The sequence below is a fragment of the Cebidichthys violaceus genome, unplaced genomic scaffold (assembly GCF_023349555.1).
Source record: "Cebidichthys violaceus isolate CVI_PGR_0920_01 unplaced genomic scaffold, fCebVio1.0.p SCAF_6, whole genome shotgun sequence".
Classification (NCBI taxonomy): domain Eukaryota; kingdom Metazoa; phylum Chordata; class Actinopteri; order Perciformes; family Stichaeidae; genus Cebidichthys; species Cebidichthys violaceus.
The window spans coordinates 9,564,647-9,590,962 of record NW_027176816.1 but is presented as its reverse complement, the minus strand read 5'-3'; the positions used below and the strand labels follow the sequence as shown (position 1 = coordinate 9,590,962).

General features: G+C 42.9%; 1 protein-coding gene across 1 annotated transcript in view; it reads right to left on the bottom strand.

Annotated features, from left to right (window-relative positions):
* Window positions 1–26,316, bottom strand: part of LOC137889095 (histone-lysine N-methyltransferase PRDM16-like) — a gene marked incomplete at its 3' end in the record, with an annotated part of 163,271 nt that overhangs the window by 86,494 nt on the left and 50,461 nt on the right. The window contains exon 2 of the mRNA XM_068732723.1: window positions 18,772–19,235. Coding sequence (XP_068588824.1) covers window positions 18,772–19,235 — 464 coding nt within the window. The remainder of the gene's footprint in view (window positions 1–18,771; window positions 19,236–26,316) is intronic.

The window sequence follows — 26,316 nt, the reverse complement described above, 5'->3', positions numbered from 1 at the left end:
GCAGGTCTGCATGAAAGGTTGTGAGGTTGGAGTCTCTGTATCCACTGGCGCAGATGAAAAAGACTGATTGTCTTTGGGTGGACGAGGAGATTGGCTAGACGTGCACGTGTAAATGTGTAGACAATAGGCATATGACTTTGGAGGTCTGGGGGGGGGGGGGGGGGGGGGGGGGTGCAAGAGCTTTTGACATGAATGAGAGGGAGGGTCATCTATCATCTAAAGGGAAGGGTTGAGTAGGGTTTGGAGGAAAAGCCAAGAGAAAGGAGAGAAGAGGTTGCCGGGTCAAGTCTCCATCACTCTCGCTGTCTTCTGTTCTCTCACTGTCAACCTCATGGCGACTGACCACTCAGCGGACTCTACTTCAGCATTGCTACGGCTGTTCTCCCTCACAAACCCCCCCCCCCCCCCCCCCCCCCCCTTTTCCACAGGGCCCCCGGAAACTTTTGTTCCGTTCATTAGTACAACAAATACATACAGATGCTCGGGGAAGGAGGACGTAGAGAGAGAAAGGATTTCTAAGCACATGCTCCCCCCCCAAAATGACTGCTGATTTGGAGACAATCCGCTTCTTTGTAAACAAACGGCATGCCGAGGAGCTCATGCGAGAAGTGGTCTCATTATTCAATGTAAACGTGGACAGTTAAGTGTTTAAACAGGGTATTAGTGATAGCATGGTCTGTGATTTGCTTTACTTATTTTCAGGTTAATAGTGGAAATGCAGAATGGAAAAAAAAAAAAAAGCACAAATGCAGCATGTGACAATGAGAAGGACACCCAAGAGTAACGGTAAACTGTCAAGTGCCCATGGGACGTTCAGAAATGCTGAAGGTGCTGATGTTAATGTCCGCGCATGTCTTACATGTGTGAATATCATGTGAACATGTTTGAGAGTCCTTATGGCTAACGTCAGCATCACCTCACCACAATCAAGTTTAATTTCATCTTAGCAAAGCCCTGCCTCTCCCTGTCTCCGCCTTGATAGCTACAGCACGCTCTGGTTAACGACTTTTGCATCTGCGGTGTCCATCAAAATGTCAACATCAGCAAAAAAAAGGGGCCATGAAACCCGGTTTGCCAAGGCATGATGAAATGATTTCTTTCCCATGGAGACACGTCTTGATAGGAAGAGAGGCGGCCGACTTACACCAGAGGTTAATGACGAGCATGGGACAATGACTGTGTGTGTGGGGAGTGGTGATGAATGAAGAGAGGCAGAGAAGATGGGTCCGGGGGCACAAAGACTGGCATACATGTCCCTCCACCCCCCATGACTGCTCCATCCAAACTTTTTTTTACTACTCAATGGCCCGTTTTCTCTTGTGTGTCCCATGAATTATGTAAGTGACTATGGAATCCCTTTCTCCCCCTGGCCCGAGGAAGGCAGGAAAAGAGAGGAAGAAAAGATAGAAGTGAGAGAAATGCCTCCTCCTCACTTTTTTTTTTCCTCTTCTGAACAACCTTTCATGTTGGCAGTGTGGGCCCGGGTTTCGGATCTGCGGCCATGTGAAAGGATGGTGGTGGCCGCTGAGTTGGTAGAGGGGAGGGTCAGGGCACAATGACATATACAAGGAACCAAGAAGGCAGGCAGGGAAAGAATGCCGGCCTTGTTGTTGAACGGCTTGACATTGATTAATGAGAGAGAGAAAGACACACAGAGAGAAAATAAGAAGAGAGGGGTGGCATTGGTATAGTAGGCCAGACAGGGGGGGAGTTGGACTCTCATAGGGGTGAGAGACTCCGGAAGAGCCCCGGGCTGCACTGCTGATCAGGAAGAGGGTGGCTTCAGTCAAACACCGCCCGACAAAAAATGTACGTTTGTGATACCCTGACTATTTAGCCTGAGGGATTGTCTGTCTTTTCTCATACACAAAAAACGCATGTAGGCGCGCACACAATTCAATGTAGGTCACATCAATCCTCATCCATCAAAGTGCTCCAAAAAGACTGGCATTATCATCATCATCATCATCATCATTAGGAGTTGCTTTGTTGTCACTTTGTCACACACATTTAAGAAGCTCAGCTGCTTCGTGGAAAGGGAAAACAGCAGTAGTCCAAACTCCACAGAGCATGGACCTCGCTGCTGAAGTCTATTTATATCATATGCACTTAACTTGCTGTGAAACACCTGCTATGGTTGGCTACATTCTGAAAATGTAAATTGAAACTCTCTTATATAACTCTGACAGAACACAATTTGAAATAAGAAAAAAAGCCTACGGGGCATGAGGAGAGGCCGTGATGTCATCAATGTCAAAAGTTCATAGTTTGAGCCAAAAAGTGGATCATGGTGGTGTGAGAAGTTTCTATGGATCTTATGATTTTTTTTTTTTTCACTTTTTTTCAACAGGAGGGAAGTGACAACTTTCACCAGCCTACAGTGGATGTTTAATATTAAAAAACAGTTTTGGGGTTGGAGTATCACTTTAAAATCTGCTACAACACATGTTAAAAATACCAAAACTACCATACTTTTAGTACTCTTTGTAAAGTATCATAACTCTTTCCAAATGATGGAAATCTAATTCTAATCTTTCCCATCTTTTCCATCTCTTCCACATAGTCAAGTTAAACCCCCTTCCATTCGGTGTCTATGCTGACGGGGCACTGTTGACCTTTTCTTCACCAGGAGCTACTCCAGGCCGTCTCCGTCTCCAGCCAAGAGGGATTTCAAAGCCTCTCCTGGATGTCCCGGGATCCTTTGTCTCCACTCTCATCTATAGGTAAGCACAGTGTGCACCCCCCTCCCTACCACCAGCCTCTTCAAAACTCTGCACAATAGCCAGATTTCCTCCCAATTTGCTGGTAGAGAATAGGAGGCTCAGGAACTCCTTTCAGTAGCTCTGAATGGTGGGCCTAATTCAGACTCAATCTTTGGGTTTGCCAGGCCTCACCCCAACCTTAGCTGCCCTTACTTTGGAGCTCCTGACTTTGGCTAATGCTAGGGCAATCCCACTGTTGAAGGACTTAGCCTTGTGCACATTTGGGCCTCATCGGCAAAACACGGCGGCTTGCATTTATACTTCTGTGTGTGCCAACTGATATTTTAAATCTTACTTGCCAAGGGTAAGCAGACGGAGCACGTAAGCGCTTTCTCAGTGATGCTGAGATGTGTCATGCGCATACACCCATTTCCATCTGCAAGCTTTTTACTGCAAACCAGAGGTTTGCTATCCCTGATAGGGACTGGACATTCTTCCATCACAGCCTCACTTCTCTAACCTGAAAGTGACCAGTGCTCCTTAGACATATATATCTAGTGTGTGTTTTTTTATAGACTTTGAAATCACTCCGCTGACCATTTGTTCTACTTGACCTCTCTGCACTCCTCTCTGCCCCAATTATGCAAGCACACACATCCACTTTGCATATTTGTGATTCTTTTTCTCCTGACACTCTTGAGGTCAGTTCTAATCAACCACCCTTCGGCTGTCCACACACTGCACATACACACATACGCACACCGTTCTCACCAGAGTTCCTTAAAGACGCCCACCTTCCAGGTCCAAGGACTGCTATTAAAGCAATCAGGAGCTTTCTAAGCTAGGTCAAGAGCAAGGTGCTCACATGGGGATTCTGATTTGAATTATGCAAAGGGAGGAAAGGAAAAGAAAGAAGAAAATAGAAAGAGAGGAAGATGGGAACGAAAACAACTTAACCTTTTGCAGTCACACAGAGGCAAAATCTTGCAAACAAAAGAAACAGTAGAAGTGAAAGCGATAAAGGTGGGCAGGTGACTTCTGATGAGACAAAAGGGACTGAAAACAGTGAGGAATTTAAAAGATTAGCCTTAAGTCCCAAACCCTGACCTTCAGACCTTATGAAGCATTAGAAAATACGGTGAGGATTGAAATGGTGGGACCACACGCAGTTGTGTGTGTGTGTGTGTGTGTGTGTGTGTGTGTGTGTGTGTGTGTGCGCGCGCGCACGTGTATGTGTGTGTGTGTGTGTGTGTGTGAATATGTGTCTGTGAGATCAGCTTTCCCTGTGGTCCATTCAGTGTCTAGTGGCTCAGGATACTGAGACCAGAGGAGCGAGAATTATCTTGAAATACGACTGGATCCTGTGTGTGTGTGTGTGTGTGTGTGTGTGTGTGTGTGTGTGTGTGTGTGTGTGTGTGTGCGTGTGTGTGCAAAAGAGACAGTGAGAGAAAGAGTCAGTAAGTGAATAGAGACAGTAAACATGGTAACTGTAGAGCTGATACAGTGTAGAGGAGAGAAAAGGGACAGGCAGAATAAGTGTGCCTATTTTGTGTGAACCCAACATTTTATATGTGTATATGTGCTTCCATGCACCTATGTAGGAGAAACACCCGGAAGGAGAAACGCACCTAAACATTATGAAATACTTGAATATCAATAGGTTTTTTTGATATGCGCAGATATCACACACCAAGAAGGTGGTTGGAGGAATGAAAGAGGGCTATTAGCCCTGTAAACAGCTTAGTATGAGTATTATCTTTTTCAGTATAAAGGGCAAAAAAGCTGAATACGTTTCCATTGGTATTCCTTTCTACTGAACCTAAACACTATTTCTAGAAAGAGACGTTTTTATTGAAGTTAAAAATTATACCTCGTAATTCTGCGAGCACCACAAAAATAATTGAATTTACCTCCAGTGAGAATTTATGTTGAATCAGCCCTGTAAAGAGAAAAAAGTTAAATCCTGTTACTAACAAAGGTGGTCACATCAACACACTAGTTCACCCTTAATGTTTAGAGAAAACAAGTATCATCAAACAATACCTCACTGGAACACAGCAAAACAACAAAAAATAAAATTCATTAAAATGTCAAATTTGAATTGAAACGCCTCTGCCATCAATAATGACAGAAAATCTAACTGACTTGTGAAAAATATAGGCTGATAATTGCCCCGGTGTCCACATTATTCATTATACATGCGTCCCTTTGTGTGTATAGCTGAGTGTCCTCTGGCCATGTCTACCCTGCGGTGAACATAATCATGGCCCTGTCGTCCCCAGGTTAAAGGCTCACTGCTGGGTCTTCTGGCACTAATGCAGTGCCAAACTATAGGGGTAGAAAGAACTCCATTCCCCGTTAAAAGCCACCAGCAGGCTATGATGTGGGCCTACCTGTAGTGGCCTAAATGAGTCACTTAATGATAGCTGTGCTGCAGGGAAGGAGTACTCAGACAAAGAAATACTGATTGGATACTGATTTAGTGCGAGGGTCAGAAGAATACAAGTCAGTATATCATATCAGTTCTGTCACTTTTGTCACTTCAGGAATAGCAGGGGTCCAAGCTTTGAGTGATTATTATTAGGGATCACATACTTTCCATACTTTTTGTTACTTTTTTCACATTAATACACTGTGCAGCCTGCTGTGAAACGTGATGTGCTTTTAAATTTGGATCACTTCCACAACCTGTCTTTATGGATTAGACCAAAGTTTTTCACGTCACTTATGTATGTACCAAAACTCCACAGAGACAAAGTTCTTATACAACATTAATAAATGCCATAGAGTGTGTGTGTGTGTGTGTGTGTGTGTGTGTGTGTGTGTGTGTGTGTGTGTGTGTGTGTGTGTGTGTGTGTGTGTGTGTTATTCCTAATTGGTGGATACCCTTAGCATCTCCACAAGTTCACAACATGGGTTTCATTCATCTCTTACCTTTTCATCTCGACACAAGGGCTGCAACTAACATTTTTGTTTTCCAGGTAAAATAGTTGTAAAGCACCATTAAGGTAAAACAATGCAATAAAAGTGCGGCCTGTTTACCATTAATTTGGTAAGTCTACAAAATGTCAGGGAAATAGTCATTTGTAGATGATTTCCCCGAGCACAAGGTGACATCTTAAAACTGTTTTGTCCAACAAATAGCCTAACACCCAAATATATGAAATTATTAATAATTTACAACAGAGACGAGTAGCAAATCTCGACATTTGAGAGGCTGTAATCACAAAATGTTTGGCATGTTTTCCTAATATAATGTAATCCATTGTCACAATTGTTGATTTTCTATAGATAAACTAATAAATAATCAATTGGCTAATCGTTTCAGCACAACTTGACACTGTCGGCTTTGCGAGTTGCGAGCTGATATATTATAGTTTAACAGTCTTTCTTAACCTTCACTTGATGTCTACTGGGTGTTGTGTTTCTTATTCATTCTATGTTGATTTGTGTTTCTTTAAGTGAAGAACACAAACCACCTGTGGGTCATTGTAAGATTACTGGAGCTCTGTTTATCTTTCTGTAACATCATCTATTTATCCAGCAGACCAGGAAGAAGGCCCACAACATCCTGGAGGACAGAACTAAACTCCTGCGTTCCCCTGGGTCCATAAGCAAGGTCAAGTGCACAGCAAATACGTTCAGAGCCTCCTTGGAGTCTGGGGCCATATGGTCGGTAAGCAGCATGATTAATGAGAAATCTGGGCTGATATTGGGGTTAATTGACTGTTAGTCACCCCTTGGATATGGCATTTTTTGTTCTTTGCACTTCTAGTGTTGACAGCAGAAGTTACTAAACAGACGTGTGTGTGTGTGTGTGTGTGTGTGTGTGTGTGTGTGTGTGTGTGTGTGGTTGTATTTATGCTTTCGTATTTCCTTTTACTATTGTAATTGTCAACCAAACATGAGTTTCTTCAGATGCACTTTCTCTGCACCTGTACTGATCTTTCTCCTCTAACTCCATCCCTCTTTGTTACTTTCATTGTCTTTATCTTTCCATGTTTTATACCTATTGCCTTCTTCTCACCTTAAGCCAATATCTCCATTGAAATCAATAAAGATGAACTCAAATGAACTAACTGAACATTAAATACCTGATTCTGGTGTTTGCTTATTTGAAATAAATCTTGCAATTGCAGCAAAACTTAGAAATCCAGGGTATGTTGTTGGTTAGCATTTCTATAGATTTTGGTTCATCTCAGCGCACCTTTAGAGAGAAACTGGGCGTAAACATCCACGAAAACCTTTTCAATGGATGTTTGTATCCTCTCTGAGGGGTGTGGGAAGAGAAGGTGAGTGTGTCCCATCAGCGGAGATGAGAAGAGGGTAAGTGAGCCATGTGGAGGAAGCCAGAGGGTGAGCGGTGATCTGTAAGGCGATACCCTGCTACCTTCCCTGACCCCCCCTGTCGGGCCACTCTGTTACCTGGACAAGATGGGAGGTATTAAGTGGCCCGCTGTCCCGCTAGGTTGAGTTGCTGATCCGTTAGCCAGAGAGGAAAGCTAACCCCTACTCCCATCTTCACTTCAGTGGGAGCGTTTGTTTTGATTTTTGTCCTCTCTTTCTCACAGACAAACCTGAGAGGCCCAATTTATCTGAGATAGAGTGAGGGGAAATAGGGCGCCTTGCCACTTGAACACTAGAACTTTAAGCCGGCAACGGTTCGCAGAGTCTCTCTGCCAATGTCTTTCTTGACTGTAGTGCAATGCGGACACACACAGAACAACGGAGGGCTTTTTATGACGCATTAATGACAGAATAATAAATAATACACCATGATATTATTCAATCATAGTACAAAATTGGAATTGATGAATGAATATTTTGATTTATTGATGGGTTTGGTGTCCGAAGAAAAAAAAAAAAGAGATCACTTCCACTATTATTTCTTTTTTTTCTTTTAAACTTAGGGACATCTCTAGGTTTCCTGTGAGGAGTCAACAATGTGTGCTGGTGCCCACCCACATCTTCAGGCAGGGCAACACAGGGACTGCCGAGAGAACAGGAAGAACAATTTGCTCATTCTCAACCAAGACATGGGGGCTTTGGACGAAGGGAAAAAAAGACACCCAATATCCAAAATCCCTCTCTCAGGGCCATCATGTGAAGAATTCCCCCTCTTCTCCTCCTCCAGTGCCCTCCCTCCCTCTTTTCCTCTTCTCTTCTTTTCTTTTTTAATCAAGCCGTCTGGGGTTGTCAGGTCTTTTGAGACGAGGACTCCCAGCCATGTGAAAAGTTAATCCCTTGTGGGCCTTCTTCTCCGTGGCGCTCATCTCCCTGGGAACACTGGTGGTGGCTTGCAGGCAGGTGGTGGTGGGCGGGGGAGGTGGAAAGGAGGAGGGATGGATGAAGGGATGAAGGGTGGGATGAACACAGGGCCACCCTGACCATCAGACTGACTGGTGCAGATTCTTTCCAATCTTCCATCACTGACTCTGAAGCCCACACCTGAACTAAGGGCCTGGTATGCAACAGTCCCTCGACACATCGCCCCTGCCCACACACACACACACACACACACACACACACACACACACACACCACCACCCTGACTCTCCACTAACAACATTTTCCTCCCCTCTTCTCCGCCATACTGCCTCCCTCCACCCGCCCTGTCTCAATCCCCAACTCCAAGACCTTTTGATGAGGTTCCCTGCCTGACCGACATACGGCTGAAACAGAGAGCGGAGAGGATTTGCGGCATGGAGAGCGAGTCGAGTGGCTTCTGAAGGATGACAGTGGTTCACAATGGAGAGGGCACTCCTGTTGCATTGTGCCCCAAACCTCCCCGGCACAGGATCAACCCCCACCCCATCCACTCCCCAGCCACTTGGCTTCAACCGTTCCTCTCTTGGCGTTTCACTGTGTGTCAAAGCAACAATCCCGACAGACTCCTCTTGGGCCTTCTGCCAAGGAATGAGGGACATGATAGATAACAATGGAGGTAAGATGAGGGGTTCAACAGTCCTTCTGTGGGGATTCTCTGAATGAGCCGTTTCAGGGAAATCAACAGCAAGCACAAGGAACTCAGGCACAGACTGTCTCTTTTATGTCAAAGAAATCATATTTCTGGTTGAACGGCCTTCTCTCGCAGTCTGAAGGAGACAGAAAAAAAGCATACTTGAATGCTTTGCTTGCAGTGCACTTTTTCCTCCTCGTCCTCCCTCTCAGAGCAAAGTGCCATTGGAAATATAGACAGGCTCAGTCAGCCATCTTAATCCCTCTCCCCTGTCCATCTCATGCTCACTCAATCCACCCTGACCCCACACACTCTCACTCTTTCGCATACACATGCACACACACTCGTTCGCCATCCCCCTCCCACGCGATGTGGCCCCAAACCCCCCCCCCCACCCTAAGAAAAGAGCTTGAAGCAGAGAGAATCTCTGTTGGAGGGGTGTACAGAGCGAGATTTGGGAGTTTGTAAAGGTCAGCGCGGACTTTGTTCAATCTGAGGGTTTATCTCAGCAACAGCAGGGCAGGACAATGGGGCCGCTCGCCGCGCAACAGAAACCCAAGCTGTGGCAGCTAAATTACTGCACTGATAAGGCCGAATTAGCAGCACTGGGACCCCGGAGGCCAGGAAAAGAGGAGGAGGGAGCGAAAAGAAAAGAAGGAGAGGAGAAATAGAGGGGAAGGGCACATAAGATTGAGAGAGGGGGTTGAAAAATCAATGAATACAAAAGAAAAGAATTGAGTCTGCGATCTGGGTATAATTTTGAAGCACATGCCCCGTGTTTTGTCATGAAAACACATAATGTCTGAGTCACGGAGCTCAACAATTGTACTTGACAGTACATTGGCATGCAAAAAGAGATCAAAGTGTGCTATCTAAAAGCATTGTAATATGTTTGTATGCAAGGGTGCAGACTCTGCGAGGGATTCTCAGAAGACCTTGTGGTGATCAATCTTGGGAACACATGTGCTAGTGTGTGAAAACAAGGGTAAAGAGATGAAAAGAAAAAAATAGGATGTGTAAAGCGGTGTAAAGACAGAAAGTGATGATGATGTCTGTCACGCATCCCCTACCTCACAGGAGAGGAAGAAGAGCTGGAAAGAAGTACCATTTGTACGGCTTGAGTAGTTTGCTAGGTGCCATGCTTCAAGTGTGTGTGTGTGTTTGCTGGTGTGCTCTAAAACTTTACACTTGTATATTTTTCTACAAATGTAGTAGAACGTCTGCCTCTCCCTCCCTCCCTGAATAAACAACGCCGGCCGCACAACATTAAAAGCACTTAGAACTTGTTCAGAAAGTGGCATTGTGAGCTCTTGGCCAGCAGAGGGGAGCAGGCTTTGTCACCAGAAACACTCAGGCTCAATAAAATAACAGTAGGCAAAGTCGCATATGGAGGGGTTCATTATGATGGGAATTATACACAGAAGTGGTATAAAAACGTACATGAAAATTAACAAGATTGTAGTGAGACTTTCTTGTTAAATAAACATTGTGTGATCTACTAGATAAGACACTAATATGTTCTGCAAGTAAAGGTGGTGGCCATTAGCACATACAGTCACACTCTCATACAATATGATAATGCTTTTGTTCTGTTGTTTGGCATAACTTCAGTATCACAAGGCTCAGGCCTAAGAGTCTTACTTTTCCACCCTTCTGTGGCACCGGGTGGCATGCTGGGTACCGCTGCGTACCAGCACTAACATCAGCTCCCCTCCTCTCCAGAAAGAGTAACAAAGAACAGAATCCTGTGACAATTATTTAGGACAGAATGACTTGCGATGCATTGTCTGACCATTAAGAAGATGTGCATAATGCAGGTTAGTTAGTTACTTCCCTTTCTTTCTGGACAACCAAACTAATAGTCAAGTTGTTGTTCCCTATGGTGAGATTAAAGAGAGGACTAGGATAGATTTGTGTTTTATGTTTGCTTGTTCATTTGTTCACTCGATCTGCCAGTGACATTTCTGACACAGCAAATTGTATTTTGACAAAACTCGGTTTTACATTTGACTTCCCAGTAAACATCTTTTCAGGCAGTAACAATGCATGTTACAGTTACTGTACCTCAGATGATGACAAAAATGACAAAAATAAAATTCTTTACAACAGTGATCAAACATTGAAATACACCACCACTGCAACTGGTGTACAGAATTATGCAAACTAAATTGAATGAGGCAATGATATCTCATGAATGAAATGTCTGGGAAACATCTGTTTGAACTATTATTTGTCATGACACAAGCATTTGTACTAAATTAAGTTATTACACCAAACTCCTGGTGAGATCCTGTTTTAGTTGACAGATTTAGAATTATGTGGAGGGCAGGCCGGTGCCCAAGATGAATAACAGACAGAAATGTGGATAAAGAAGTGCGGATGTGTGCACGCACACACGCACGCACAAGTACAACTCTACAAATCTTGACTCTGTCAAAACCTCCTTGTTGTCTCATGCAGACGAGACTCTTGCTCCCAATGACAGTGGTGGAGAAAATGAGCAAAAATCACCCAAGCGACTCCGGAGACTTTCCAAAGTAAAGACATCCCGGCGTGTTCGACACTTCAACAATTCAACACTGTTTTGAGATCTAATGTCGTCATCGTGCTTAGCTTCTCACTCCACGCTGTTATTCTAAATGACCGAGTAGAGGAAAGAATAACATGGGAGAATGTCTTTTTCCTGCCTGCCTGTGTCTCTTTGTGTTTGTGTGGACGTATGTGGTAATGTGCAGTTTATATGTCTGTGCATGTTCGTGTGTACAGAACATTATTATTTTATTAATCTGGAGCTTTAAAAACAAAGATAAACTCGTAAAAATAGAGACAGAGACAGATAAACAGAGAATGTGAAGGTTACCTGAACCTTTCTAATTATTATAAGATGATTGGTTAGTGTGAGTCCTCCCTCTCCTCCTAGAGCCATTCAAATGCTTATGGCTTTATACTCTCTGTCTGTTCCACGGCTGTTTGACTCCAAAAAAGACACACACTGTGGCGAAATGTTAGTCCTTATACCTAATAAAAAGTAATTAAAAGGCACAGCCAGCCCTCCAGTTTTCTCTTGAGCTTATTACTTTTGAGGTCTGCAGCACAGCACAAGAACTGTAACGAAAAAAAGTATTCCTAAAGCCAAGACTTTTAGGCCGCGTTGTGTATCTGATTATGGAAAATGGCAATCACAACAGCCACGGGAACCTGATTAATAGGTCACCACCTCTTGCTTGAGTCCCAGAAATGTTAAGCAGCACAAGGGATTGAGATTTAAAGTGAGAGAGAAAGGGAAAGTGAGTGGAAATTCAACAGTCAGTGATCTGTGACTAACAAAGGTCTGGCACTGGAGGGCTCACACCTATACACTTACAGGCAAACAAAATATATTATATCATAAATGTGAAATAGATTAGACTGAATATGACAAAACTGAGATAAGATGAGCCTTGTTCCACGCCTAATTTGTAAATATCCGACAAGCAGCAAGAGCTTGGAAGGCAGAAAAGGGTATGTCTACATGATAGCATAAATCTAATCACAAAGATAAACAGCATTTGATAAATGTCATCATCTTCCACTGTGGCAAAGAGCAGTGTCATTGTCTGCTTCTGCCCTGAGGCCCTAACTGATGGGACTATTCATCAGGGCAACGATGAACGATGTGGTTTCACAAGATACATGGTGAAAGAGAGTGGGAGTGGGGGGATTGGACAGGAGTTACCAACAGAGGACTGATGGGCCAATGTGAGAGGTTTTAAATTAATGTTTAAAGCACGTCTACTAAGAGAGACCTGCTGCAATAAATGATAGCATTGTGGTGGAGATGCGTGAGGAGACTGTGGGGGGAGGGGGGGGAACAAGAGGTTCCATTGAGAATGCTTGGTTGGAGTGGCTGAGGTCTGAAACCAATGACCAAGTAATAACAGTCCAAATCCCAGGGACAATATTTGTTGAGTTCCACTCTCTTCAAAGATGGATGACTTTGCCCAATGCACTTCCTCAGAGGCCTGTGCACCTTTCATCTGAGCTATGCAGATTAATTTATTAACTAATTAACAGATGTTGGTAACGAGTTATGAACAAATGATAAGGTATCAGGCTTCTAATCAAACCTGACATTTAATTTGCTGCCCTGCTTCCTCGTTATCAATTACCATGTTCATTGAAGATAATTGACAACGGTTTGCACTGGGACACAGGAGGCTTGTCTTTAACAGCCTCTTATAAAAAGCCCAGCGCTGCTGTGGTGTTTCTAGGGGCAACGACGACCATATGTTTAATATTAGATGGAATCTGTTCCACTGGAGTGCTCCGAAAGCTGGGAAAATTGGATTAAATTGGCTAATGGCATGTTTAAAACCTACATAAAATGAATGTGAATGGAAGATATTACAGCACCCAGGCCTTGAGACTTGTGGTGTTACGCTCTCTCTCGGGTGTTTTTGCTCTGTGTGTAAACTTGGGGTTTCTGTCAAAGTCAAAAAATGATGACAGAAAACCGCACACTGTTGGTCAATACTGTTATTAGAAACCACAGGTTTGATATCCCTTTCATTACAATGTGGGACGCACATGTGCCCAAGTAACTCCTTACTTTAACACATATTTCATAGAACCTGAAACATATGCAGTGAAGCTGTGAATAAGTGTATTCACAAATCTCTCCATTAAAGGATTTTTAAAAAAAAACTTTTGTTAAAAAGTTTTCATCACAGCACTGGTGTAGAATCAGGATAGTCATGTATGTGGCTCTATGCCGCATTAAATATTGTAGGATCATGCTTAACCAACACTCATAATTGAAGCAGCAGAACATTAGTGTCACCGTGAGAACACTGGAAAGCACATTAGTTAAATCATGCAGGAAATAACTCTATCACTCGTTATCTCACTCCCTCTCTTTCTCTCTCTGTCTCCCACTATCCATTTGCTTGGTGTGACTACTGTCTCCTGGCAGTCCCAGGGAGTTTCTGCCCTATCAGTTTGGTACCAGTTACCTTAAGGGCCAAACATCAAGATAAAAAAAACACCTTTCTGTAGAAGGCAAACAGATCAGACAAGTTCCAAGCTGCACCTTGAATGCCCTATAGGGATATCTTGCAGCATAAGAACTTGGCCATCCGCCCACCTCAGGCAAAACACAAAAGGCGAGCAAACACTTCAGGAGGCGAGAGGTGGGTCAGCACAGATAAGTGTCAGGGTGCGCCAGGACTTCTTCTCCCCTAAAGTTTGGAGAAAAGGACGCTAGCTTAGCTCAGCGATTAGGTCGAGAACAAAAGAAGCACAGCGTCAGCGCGAAAAAGGCGAGCTGTTTCGCTGGAGATTTAGAGCCTGACAGAGGGTGAGGGAGATTCATGATGCCATGGCCGGATGGGTATCTGTCACGTAGGACCTTGGCGACATGAGAGTGCCCGCCAGACGTCTTAGCCTATCGTTAAGTCAATAACAGGGTAAACAGAAGAGCAAGCACACTTTTTGCCTCTTTCCACACATCACTGGGTGAAAGATACTGATATGGAAAATCACCCCACAAAAAGTAAACAGAAAAAGAATGACGGACAGAGAAAAAGAAGTTTGCCTAGTAACAAAGTCATCCCAAGGTCCACTGCTGCAAAGAAACAAATATGGCTTCAGGGCTGACATGGACTCTATGATACATGTTTTTCTGTGTGTGAAAGCTATTGTGTTGACCTTGTCAAAAGGGTCTACATCAATGCACATCCCAAAAATCAAAATGCACTGTATGTCCTTCTTATATTTCCCTTATCATGCCTCAGAATATTGCATACCCTGAGGGTATCATGCTGAGTAACATTTATATTGTATAAAGTGACAATGGCAAGACACCACAATTGATTACAATTAAGCAGCCAGTAAATCGTCTGAAACTGATAAAACAAGGGATTCTGTCTCCTCACAGTTGGTGAGGTTGTGTGGCAACACCTGATGTGCATTGACTTTCAAGCAAGAACTGTGAGATAGCAAACACGTTCAAGCTGGAGAACAAAAAGATAGTGAGAAAAGACAAAGCTAACAGGTGCTGGAGGAGTGTCAAAAGCCATGATTCAGTGGTGCAAGGACACGCCCAGTGGTCACAGGGTAAGGAGAAGTGAGAGTAAACATCATTAATATCGCTTCCAGAGGGCTTGGCCATACCATTTGTTTGCTTCATGAATGTTCTGAACACAGGTATAACTGAGAGACTCGATTTTATCTCGTTGTGCCTCTAAAGATCAAAGTCAAAGTGGTTCACTTCACTGTGGGAAGGATTTAATGTGGCCGAAGAGATCTGCAGTTTATTCCTACTAACATGCGCCGCTTCCTGCGAACACATCCACAGATGTGTTGCCCTCTCTCCTGCCATCTGAACACCCGATGGAGTTAGATCAGTGAGTCTATTCAATGCCAGTCAGTGCACAGAGCCCAATACGTCCAGCCATTGTATGGTGACATGTCTCTATCAATAGGCAAGTCAGGCCAATCTACCGGCCAGATAATAACAGCAGTCACTCTGACAGCAGATCCCCACACTGGACTCTCTGAGGGCCGTGCCTTACTCTGCTCAGGCCTTCCTATCCTGAGGCTAAGTTTGGCAGCCCTACACACACACACACACACACACACATATGGTAGACCTGGGGCCCTGGCGTTCTATCATGTTTTGCTAAAGGGGGAGCATAATGGTTTTTAAATGGATGACTCGGTGCTGGCCCAGAGAGGGAGTCTGAGACAGAAGAGAATGGCCGTGGCCTGCAGCAAAGCAGCTCTTAGATTGAGCTGTCTGTCTTGCTGAAATGAGTCTGAGTTAACACCTCTTCCAGTCCCCAGCGCCCCGGGACAGACAATAGTAGGCTTCCTCTCTGCCTTCCTCTTTCTTCTTTCTCTCACTGCTACTCTTTCACTCTCTCTTTCTATTACTCTCGCCGTTTCTCTCTGCCAATCTACACCTCCACTCAGATATCCAGTAAGCACTACGGCGCCCTCCGTGTGATTGTGAGAGGGGCTTGGCTGCGTTGCTAGACCGCGGTGTTTGCAAAGCCAACATAATGAGTTATTGCCAGTCTTCGTAAAAAAAATCCACAAAAATGCGGTCAATGTAGTTAAACTGTTTTGGATTTGAGTGCACTGCTGCAGATGGCATATTCAATTTCAACAACATTTCATGTTTTTGAGGATTACAGGGCTGCATTTACACAATAGTCTGTAACCTCTGATTTTAATATCATTTAATTAACTTCATCAAGAAGGAAATAAGGCCAAAATAAGGCCTTTTTAACTTTTAGGAGGATTTTGGAAGACAAGGCTTTCACCCTACATCAGCAATATAGTGTACTGCAATTTGTTATAAAGTGGAAGGACAGTTACACTAATCACTCTGATAACTAAATTCAGCACTTAATTCAGTTTTGTCTTCCAACCAAGAAGTGCTGAGACAAAATGTTAGATATGATCACATTTACACCAGAGATCTCAGATGACTTCACTTATTATCTCTCATAACACATCCCCTGTTTTGGCAGGAGACTGCTGTAACTCACACACTCGTTCACATGATTTCCATGATGAGTATTAGACTCCTTCAACATTTCTGATGCTGTGAAAAATGTGTGTTTTGCATCCTCTTTTCTTGCTCTATCCATCCCCATTAATCCTTGTTTCTCTCTGGTTTCTTTCAACATCTTTCTTCACTCAGTATTACTTCTGTCTGTCTATTTGTCTAAGACCAGAGGCAGTAGATGAGTCGAGGGGTAGATGGTGAAAGGGGGTGTACGGTACTCCTAGGGGAGTCTGTTGATGGCTATCAACAGACTGACTGTTATGACTATCTGTGATAAGAGTCTGGGAGAGGAGAGCCCCCGAAGTCTTCCAGCCCCCAAACCAGACAGGATATCTTTAAAAAAATACTACAGCCTTACCTAGAGTGAGCCCTCCAACAACCATTCAAGAGGAGGAGGAAAAAGAGACGGATCAATTGTTCCCCTTTGACATGTTTGGAGGCCAAGGCAAAATATTTTACCTTTAGGGTAAACACATTTGACCTCAGGCTAACAGAAACATGCTAATTGTTCTTTGAAAATTGCTCTCAAACTAATTTCATGAAAAATGTCACCAAAAGACCAAAAAACGTGTCAAAAACAGAGGTAGAATCTGAACTGTGTTCATGTGCATATTGTATTGTACCGTACTATGTGTTTTATTAAAATAATTTGTCACTGCAAACTCTGTCTTACAGTTGCCAATAAACTAAACATCTTAAAACATTATGCTGAATTCCTTTTTAGGGAGGCGTGTATATGCCAGGACATTTGTGAGAGCACATGCATCTCTTTAGAGCTGAAGGTGGCCTTTTTTCCTACAAGCCAGAGAGCTAAAGCTCAGCTGATGAATTTGCATTAGCCAGAGCGTCTGGGGAGAAAAGAGGAAGGAGGAGGAAAACTGAGAGAAAACATGAGAGCTACGGGGAGAGTGTAGCTTTTGGAGGGGTGCCCTTTGCACCCCGAATGGCTAGCCATAATATGAACTTTAAAAAGGAAAATGTTCAGCCTGGCACACTGCCACATAGCGTGTGACTATGTGCTCTAATCGCCTGCATGCTACAACTGTTAGGAAGAAAACAGGGTAAAAAGAGAGATGAAGGCTTTTGTGGAAACCACCAGGAGTTCTTCACACTGAAGCCAATAAGAGATTTCTTTAAAAGCTAAAATGAGGGATTCATGAGGGAGTTTTTAGAGATAATATATTTGCAATATATGTGCTAAATATAGTTTTTTTTTTCCCTTAAGAGAAACTGAAAAAAATTGCAACATGATTTGATAATGTGACTACTAGTATCAATTGTAAATGTAATTTGTATTCTAAACGTATACTCTCCAGTATCTTCAAAGGAAATTTCAGTTTCCCTGTTGATATTGATAATGAAAATAATAAGGAAAAGTATTACAATCTGCTTTTATTAAATCATAATTTCTGCTCTGATGATACTAGTTTTACTCTGTCTCCCTAAATGTTACCTTCACAGTCTAACAGATCAGTAGCAGGCATCTGTGTTGTTGATTGTTTATTACCACCAAGTTTCTTATAGCTCTACAAGTAAACTTAATCATTTGATCTCATCAATTTATGTTGTCCATCATATTCAATATAACATATTTGCTTACAATGCCCCAATTTTGTCAGGTCTTCTAAATACTTAGTTACCGGAAATTACAGTAAAAAAAAAAAAATCTAAATTAATGCATGTCCTGTCTAAAATTGTATGCACCCGTTTGCATCAGCTGGTGGTGTTGAGTTCAAGCACATCATGCCCTTTTCAAAATGGAGTTCCAATGATTAACTTGTCAAAGTCTCTATTCCTTATTACACAAAAATGTGAATGACCGGCCCCCTAAAAAGTCACTCTAAAGACTCAAGGAGTCAGTGAAATGAAAAGCAGGCCAGTATATTTCATCTGTGATTAGAGAAAGGGAGACAGAGATCAGGAGTTTCTTTTTTTTTTTCTTTTTAATGAGCTTACTGAAGCAACTTCAATATCCTCTAATGTCATGTTGAAATGAAAATTAATAGTTCAATATGCCGCCACCGCATTGGGCCATGCTTCTTCCATTTCCATATCAGGTGGCGTGACCAAATGAGCGCGCTCGCTCGGACCGACGCCCAGAAAAGCTGATACCTCCACTAATCAGGCAGATTTTTCCATCTGACATTGCTGTGCTGCTGGAATTCTGGACGATAGTGCTTTTTGTGTGTGTGTGTGTGTGTGTGTGTGTGTGTGTGTGTGTGTGTGTGTGTGTGTGTGTGTGTGTGTGAAGGATGAAAAGATGAGGTTCAATCACACAGAGGATGCAAATTGTATGGGCATCTTTGCTGATGATGAAATCGCCTGTGGATAAAGAGTGATGGCTGGAAATGGGAATGAATGAAGAGCGGCTCGATCATTCACTTACCCTCTTCAGTGTTGCATCATTGTTTTGATCACTCTTTTCATCTCATATCTTATTGTACATTTGTTTGAGCCACAAGTAGGCAAAATGTGACAGACAGTAAAATGAAAAGAGAAAAAAGAACTGTTAACAACCCCAAACAAAGTACCCTGTAAGAAGCCCTGCTGGTTCCTACCTCCCATCCAAAGGAGCCGTCTTTGCCTGTGGCCTCGTGATGCAGCGGGCTGTGCAGACCAAACCTCTCGCCAGCACCGATGTAGGTCTTGGCCCAGACACCCAGGCCGGCACCGGGCACAGAGGACTCACGCAGCTCCAGTTCGCTGGGAATGGGAATGTCATCAGGAATGTAGACGGGTGCCTCGTAGGGCGAGCCCTCCTTGGGTGTGGTGAAGTCCTGGTCATTGCTGCTGCTGTTGCTGTTGTTGTGAAGGTGGTGGTGGTGGTGGGTGGCGTAGATGTGGGGGTGCAGCAGGTGGTGGTGGTTGTTGTTTGGATGGGAAGGGGTCGGTGAGGGCAGGGGGGACATGTTGATGACACCGTCGTCTGTGTCGTCTTCTGGGCTGTCAGCACCGCCTCCGCTCACTAAACCCGGGAGGTCGGCCTCTGTGTCGTATACGCTGTCCACTGGTTCACTGTCATCTATGAGACGAAACACAGATACGAAAGGGATTGTTATTAGGCAGGCAGAGGTGGTGTAACACAACATACAATTTCTTAGGAGATTACACCATGGATTTTACTGTCAGCATGTTAGGAAAGAAAAAAAGCTCTGTTTTACCCAGCTAAATATATGCTATGAAATACAAAGACTAAGACATATCTCCATTCTAAGCAGATATCGAATGACTTTCTTGACCTTAAAATACCAAAAAAAATAATAAATCAACCCCCAGAATTCGGGGGTCCTCAAAAAAGAATACCTATGCATCTGATGGCCTTCAGCTACAAGATGCTGAGTTGACAGATTTTCCAGAGACTACGAGAGAAGAGCCAAACAGACGAACAGAAGAAGCTTTAGGTTAGCCAAGTCGTTGATGGGAAAAGTTCTCAATTCCATCACAGTCCCGGTTTTCTGCCAGGACTCATCTTACAAATAATCGCTGTGTCTATCACTGACCTGGTTAGCCTCGTCACCTTGCATTACTGTCCCATCCAGAGGTCGACAATATGATTGTCCATTCCAACATGCACTACAAGTGTGTGTGTGTTTAAGTGTGTATCAATGTGCACTTGGCTGAAAGTTTCATCCCAAATATTTTGTAGACAGTGAAGGTTTGTAAATGTGCATGTGCAGATACATCTCAGTGAGCTGCTTTGCTGTGTGGGGTGTGTGGGATTTCTATCAGCACATTATTTATCATGTGCCTCTTTGTACATCAGTGCTGAAATGGTACCAATAAAGTACAGAAGAACACCCAGTCCTAGTCAGTGCATACTTGTTTGTGTTTGTGTGTGTGTTAGCCTCAGCACGTCTTTGTGTGTATCCTTCTTTTCCTCTCTGGACTGATCCTGGTGTCTTTAGTCAAAGCACCGCTACAGTTTTACTATCTAAACACATGGACTGGCAATCAGCAGGCTAACTAGGCCCAAAATTACAGGAGGGGTGGTTCCAATCAAGCTTTCTCTCTCTGTTAGCCTCCATCCAGCCTGCTGCAAAGCCTGCCACCGCTTCCCAGATTTCAGCTGGAGCTGCAACATGACATTTCAAAAATGCGCTTGTTAGCACATGAAAGTTTATGAGGTCACAAGGAATGTTTGTGGGTTGTGTTTTAATGAAATAGATAAGTTGAACAAAAACCACAATTAATTTGGTTTATTTCTGCTTGGGATGCTTAATAAAGTGAGGTGGAAGCACTGAGGCTTGTAAACTGTAGAAAGATTGAACGAGCAGATCAAGAAACCAAAGTAGAACATTTCACGAGTGAAATTGAACATGAGCACATTCATTGTTCAGGGCATCAGTTTTTTTGTTCTGATAAATATTTGGGTTTCTGCCCAGTGACAGATGTGGACTGTGAAAGCTGTTAAATTAACTGACATGTACGTTTTAAATGTGAAATGTGAAACTATGAAAGCATGCGACAAGGGCTTTCCAGTGCCTGGCAAACCTGCAGCATGTCCATGCAGATCCGGGAAACTTATCATATAAAGCTGCTGCAGTAAAATCCAGCCTTTTATGACCGATTCTGCGTCATCCAGTGATTTGGACTGGAAAAGAACCCATTTTTTAATGATCACTGCTTCATAGGGGCTCAGAACAGGCGTGCAATTAAGCATTGGAACAAGTGAGCCAGCAGTAGCTTCCACTTTTCACAGATCAATTAAAGTTTTATAACTCAGCCCTATCTGCTGCTCCCTCCGCACAATCAAAAGTGTTTTCAGGCTGTTAAACACTCTTTTTTCGACTCACTTTCCCTCTTCACTCCCCCACTCTCACACTTGACCCATTGAGAGGAACTTTGACAAGCAGAAAGACAGCCTCGGAAAATCTATTAAATACTATTTGGCTTTAAGAGCCTGTGCACAAAAAAATGCACAGATTGCTACGTCAAATAATTGAGTAACAAGGAGAAAGAGAGAGAGGAAAAACCCCTCTTAATTTTAATGAACAAAACATCTTTTGTGAAACACATGAAGCAGTGTGGCCAACACAGTGTGATATTAAACAAGTTCAACTCTCAGTTGTAATTTAGCTAATTCAGATTACTCGCCACAAGAGACAAGCTCTCTCTCTCCTCCCCTCTTTAAGAGAAGTTGACAATGTTCGAGCAGTGGCCAAAAAAGTTGCAGATGAGAAAAGTAAGCGGGGAAAATAATGAAAGGGGCGAGGAAGAAGACGAGGAGGAGGAGGCGAAGAGTCTTAAAAACTGACGACTGAGCTGCTTTTAAACAGCTCTATGTTAGCTCTGGGTCTCACTAGACACGGAAAGAGATGTTAGGTTCGTCTCCCAGAGGGCTTCTTAAAAAACACCCGGGCCAGATAGTGCCTTCCTCTCCCTGGCTCCTTATGTTGTTCTTTCTCACTCTGGTCTTCTCGCCATCTCTTTCTCTTTTACGGGGAGCTATTTATCCTGATTACATCAGGGGTCAATCATTAATTCGCACCTTGGGGGTCCCGGTGCTGGCTGCGGCTACAATGGGCTGCTTGTTCAGCGGCTGTTATTCCAGTGGAAAACTACGCCGCTCTGCCTGAGAGCAGGGCCCAGGCCACATGAAGGTATCCCATTTATTTGATAAATTGTAAATGCGTGCCATAAATGGAGCTCTTTGCTTTGTAGCAGCTTGCAATAACAAAGATTTTAGAGCACGTATGAACACAGATGCAGGCTATCACACAAACACACATCTCTTTGCAACTGCAGGAGCTGTTACTGAACTCCAAACACATGTGCAAGAGATGGTGTTGTCGGTAATAAAGATGATATCTCATAATTACCGCATGTCCCATTGAAATTACAAGATATGACATAGATATGGCATTTATAGACCCTAACTTCTAAAATACACATTTAACAATGTAAAATATTTCACAAGGCAACCACATAAAACGGGTCATTAAAAAAATAGTGTCAGGACAAAAAAAAAATAGAGAAAAAAAAACATGAAATGCTGATAACATTGTAATCAGCGTTGCCATGGCAAAATAACTTGACACGGTTCTGAAAATCAGTAGTTTAATCGGAGGGCCTTACAACAGGCAAATTGTTCTGTGGTTGTGTTTAATCAGAGCACTCTAGACTTAAATGCAGAAAGATAGAGATCTGGAGTCATTTTCTGCCGTCTGCCTGGACGCACACAAACACATGTGCCTTGTGGCACTTAGTCTGAGCCATGTTGTCGACGTAGTCGGGCTAGAAAGAAACAACAGTGACTGCATGCAGGAATTCGTGGAGAGAACCTATAAATACTGTATCAAATAAGGATCAACTAATTTCTTGCAAAATAAGCAATCTGTAGAAATAATCAAATAATAAAAATACATAATTTTTTGCAAAACTTTCATCAAAGATGCATTTTTACTTGTATACAGGGATGCACAGAGTGTAAAAGCACTGCAGACCACGGGCTACAATGACAGCCAACAATAGCTTGAGCACTCAGAGCCAGGTGTACTCTTTGCTAGAGAGCAAGCAGCACAGTGGAGCTACGGCCGTGGCTATGATAACAAGAAGAGAGAACTGGAAATAGGACGTGTGTGCCAATGATGGCCATCATAAAGCACACACGTCCTATTTCTCTCACTGCCTTCCCCCTCCAACGCACACAGAGACTGTATCTTTGTCTGGCCGTAAATTGAGCTGGTTCAATTCAAAAGGAAAGCCAGCCACTGATGAAAAGACAGTATCCAGGGAAAAGCAAAACTATGCAAAATTCTGCACTGGCTCCAAATATGGGGAGGAAAGATTGTCTGGCGAAAGAAGAAAAAAAAAAAAAAAAAAAAAAGGCAGAGGGAGAATGTGTGGACCATGACAGATATGAAAAATGGGTAGCTGGTTGAGCAATAAATGACCAAACATTTTGATGTGGGAGCTCTGTGCACACATGTGCACATATGTGTGTATAAGTATGTGAGGGGGGCATCCAAACCCAACGCCTAATCTGCTGTTTGTGCCACTATATTGCGTCAATATGGTACCACTTAGCTTATTATTGTGCTACAGAGTAATATTGGTACCTGTTCCTCTGTATTAAGCAGGCCTTTGATGATTCCTCCACACACAAAAAAGGCCCAAAACACCCTCTGCTTTAAAACAGGAGGGGCGGAGGAGAAAGGCAGCTGTAAAAATCAAACGAGTGCAAATCAAAAGGTAGAGTGAGTGAGAGTGAGAGGTGAAAAACTGTACAATGGTGTATTTTTCCACGGTGGCACGAGGGTACTATATTCAAAATGACGTATTGAATGGAAGCATGTGACGAGGGAGCCAAAGGAGAGCGTTAAGGGGAGAAGGTGTGCGCGATTGTGTGCGTGGTAGGAAATAATGAGTGAGCACCGGGGGCACGGTCAGCTACAGTACCGGCAAGTGACTCCGAGCAAGAACGCCACACTTCCCCTTGTAAAAGCACCAGGGAACATTTCCAAGCAACACTTAAAACTACAACATGGCTTCTTCAGAGAAATAATTTAAAAAGAAAATAGAAAGAAAGAAAGGATAAATGAAAGGGAGGTGTTTTTAAAAAGATTTCCCCCCCATTGTTGCACATGTTCTGCTGCTCTGTGTTTCAACTGCAGTTAAAGTTTATGCTATTGTGAGTCACAGCTTATACTGCTTCTGTCCTTATGTGTACTGTGTTTATTACTTTAAGTGCTAACATGACTAAAAATTACATGAAAACAAGACTGAAATAGTGTTTTCATTTATTATCTATTCACAAAGGTTGAAATCCACACATACTTTAGCATGCATACCTAATTGCTCGCCAACTTGCAGGGTATAGTCTTGTGTGTGTGTGTGTGTGTGTGTGTGTGTGTGTGTGTGTGTGTGTGTGTGTGTGTATGTGTATGTGTATGTGTGTGTGCGCCTACATGGGTGCTCTTCCCTTACTGTCTTTGACTGGTATGGCTATCAGTCTAGAAAATCTGCAAGGGAGAGCTGTCCATAGCCTGTTCTCCTGCTCTATGCTTCAGTTAGTTTCTCCCTTACTTCCTTTCTCTTGTAGTATTAGGACAGTAAAAAAAAAAAAAAACTATAATCACAATGCTTGTGAACATTTCAACCATTAAAAAAAACAAAAACAAAAAGACTAAATTCGGTCACTGCAGCTCAATAAGGAACCAACTCAGGTATTTGTGAGTTTTTAGATGTGAGTGTGTGTAGTGCCGATACAACAGGGCTGATGTATTGATGTGGTATTTGTGCTGAGCAGCCTAAAGGCATTCCAATAGCATGTGTGTGTGTGTGTGTGTGTGTGTGTGTGTGTGTGTGTGTGTGTGTGTGTGTGTGTGTATGCTTATATGTGTGTGTTTGTGTGTACACTGAAATCAAGCCTCCAGGCAAAGAGAAGGCAGCAGGCAACCTCTTGCAGCTGAGAGCAGGTGTGTGTGGGTGTGTATGTGTGTGTGTGTGTGTGTGTGTGTGTGTGTGGTGGCCCTGTGGTCCCAGGGGGCCACGGGGCCCAGGCTGCTGCAGACATTTATTAACAGGGCAGATTAATAGCACTAGAAGAAAACATGTGCACAAACATGATAAATATTAATAATAATCAATATCGAGTTACATTTGCCAAATTGAGTTGCAAACATCCCCCAGGGGAGGGTCAAGAGAGGGGGGAGAGTGGCAGAAACCGGGAGGATGGAGAGAGAAAGGAGCTGGATATAACAGAAAGAAAAGAGGGAAAAAAAGAACAGACCGGCAGATGATATGAAAACAGTGAACAGGAGGAAACAAGAGAGGAAACAAGAGAGGCAGCAAAGTCAGTCACATCTTCTCCACTATGTAAAATGATCATAAATCAATTTTATAGTTTCTGTCCTAGTTCACTAAGGTGTAGCCTTTTGATGTGGAAACTCAAGATTTATATAGACATCTGTCATAGGAAGGAACAGCGAGGACTATGTGTCAATATCTGGAGAAGTGATGGAAATCAATAAAAATCCTTTGATCATAATTTAGTTTGAAGACAACCTTAGGTGAAGTCAAATGCGGGGTGTATAAATACGGTAAAACTAATTGGTAAAGAAAAATTGCCCTTACAAACATCAATGCTATATAATGAGAACTGATGCAGTCCCAGATAATGGGACCGAAGTCTATTTAGGAACAAACTATTTGCACTGCTCCTCGGTGTCTCTTTCTTTTTCTCTCTTCATCTGAGTATGTGTATGTGTGTGTGTGTGTGTGTGTGTGTGTGTGTGTGTGTGTGTGTGTCTACACCCATTTCTGGTGCAGCTTCATTTAGCAAGCCACTCGGGAGGCCAGACAGCGAGCTAGGGGAGCACCAAGGCAGACAGCGAGCAGAACAAACCCATCCATTCTTATTAACCAGGGAGGAGAAAGGTTAGCTTGTGTGACTTTTCGTGTGCAGGCCAGTGTGCATATGTGTAATGGAGACGTCTTTTGTTTTCGTGTTAGTCTTAGGTCTTAAATGTGGAGTAACATTTTGGGAATTTTGATTCAACAAAATACATGACATCCAGCCGAGTTTTGTACTGTATGTCTTGTCCAGTTTTAAAACAATAAAATAAAATACAAATATCTCTGTTGTTGCATATCTAATGTGTGCTATATCAAAAATGAGAGAATTCTTGGTGTAGGTACAAACAAGCGTCATATTTTTTAGTATTTAATTTAACTGGAAAAGAAAACACATATTCTGACAATTCATGATCTTGTAACAACTACTACAAACATATCCCTGCAATATTTGCGCGGTTCAACAATTCTATTCCATTTTCTGCATTTTTTCAATTTTAAGAACCACTTCTACGAGCCAGAATATTGCAAATCTGCAATAAAAGCTTCAATAGTCAAAGCTTTCTAAAACTCAATTAAACTCTCACAGGAACAAACAAAGTCCTTTCAAAAGCCAATCAATTGATCTCAAAATAACCCAAATTGGAATCAATTTTAGTGTAATATTTTTGGAAAAATTTGAAATTCTAAAAAAATTTGACATTCTGGAAGACCTGGTTAACTATTTAATTAAATAGAGTACCCTATGTTGATTTTCTATCAAGCTTTAGTCATTCAAAATCCTGTTCACTGCCCATGTGTGTTATGTG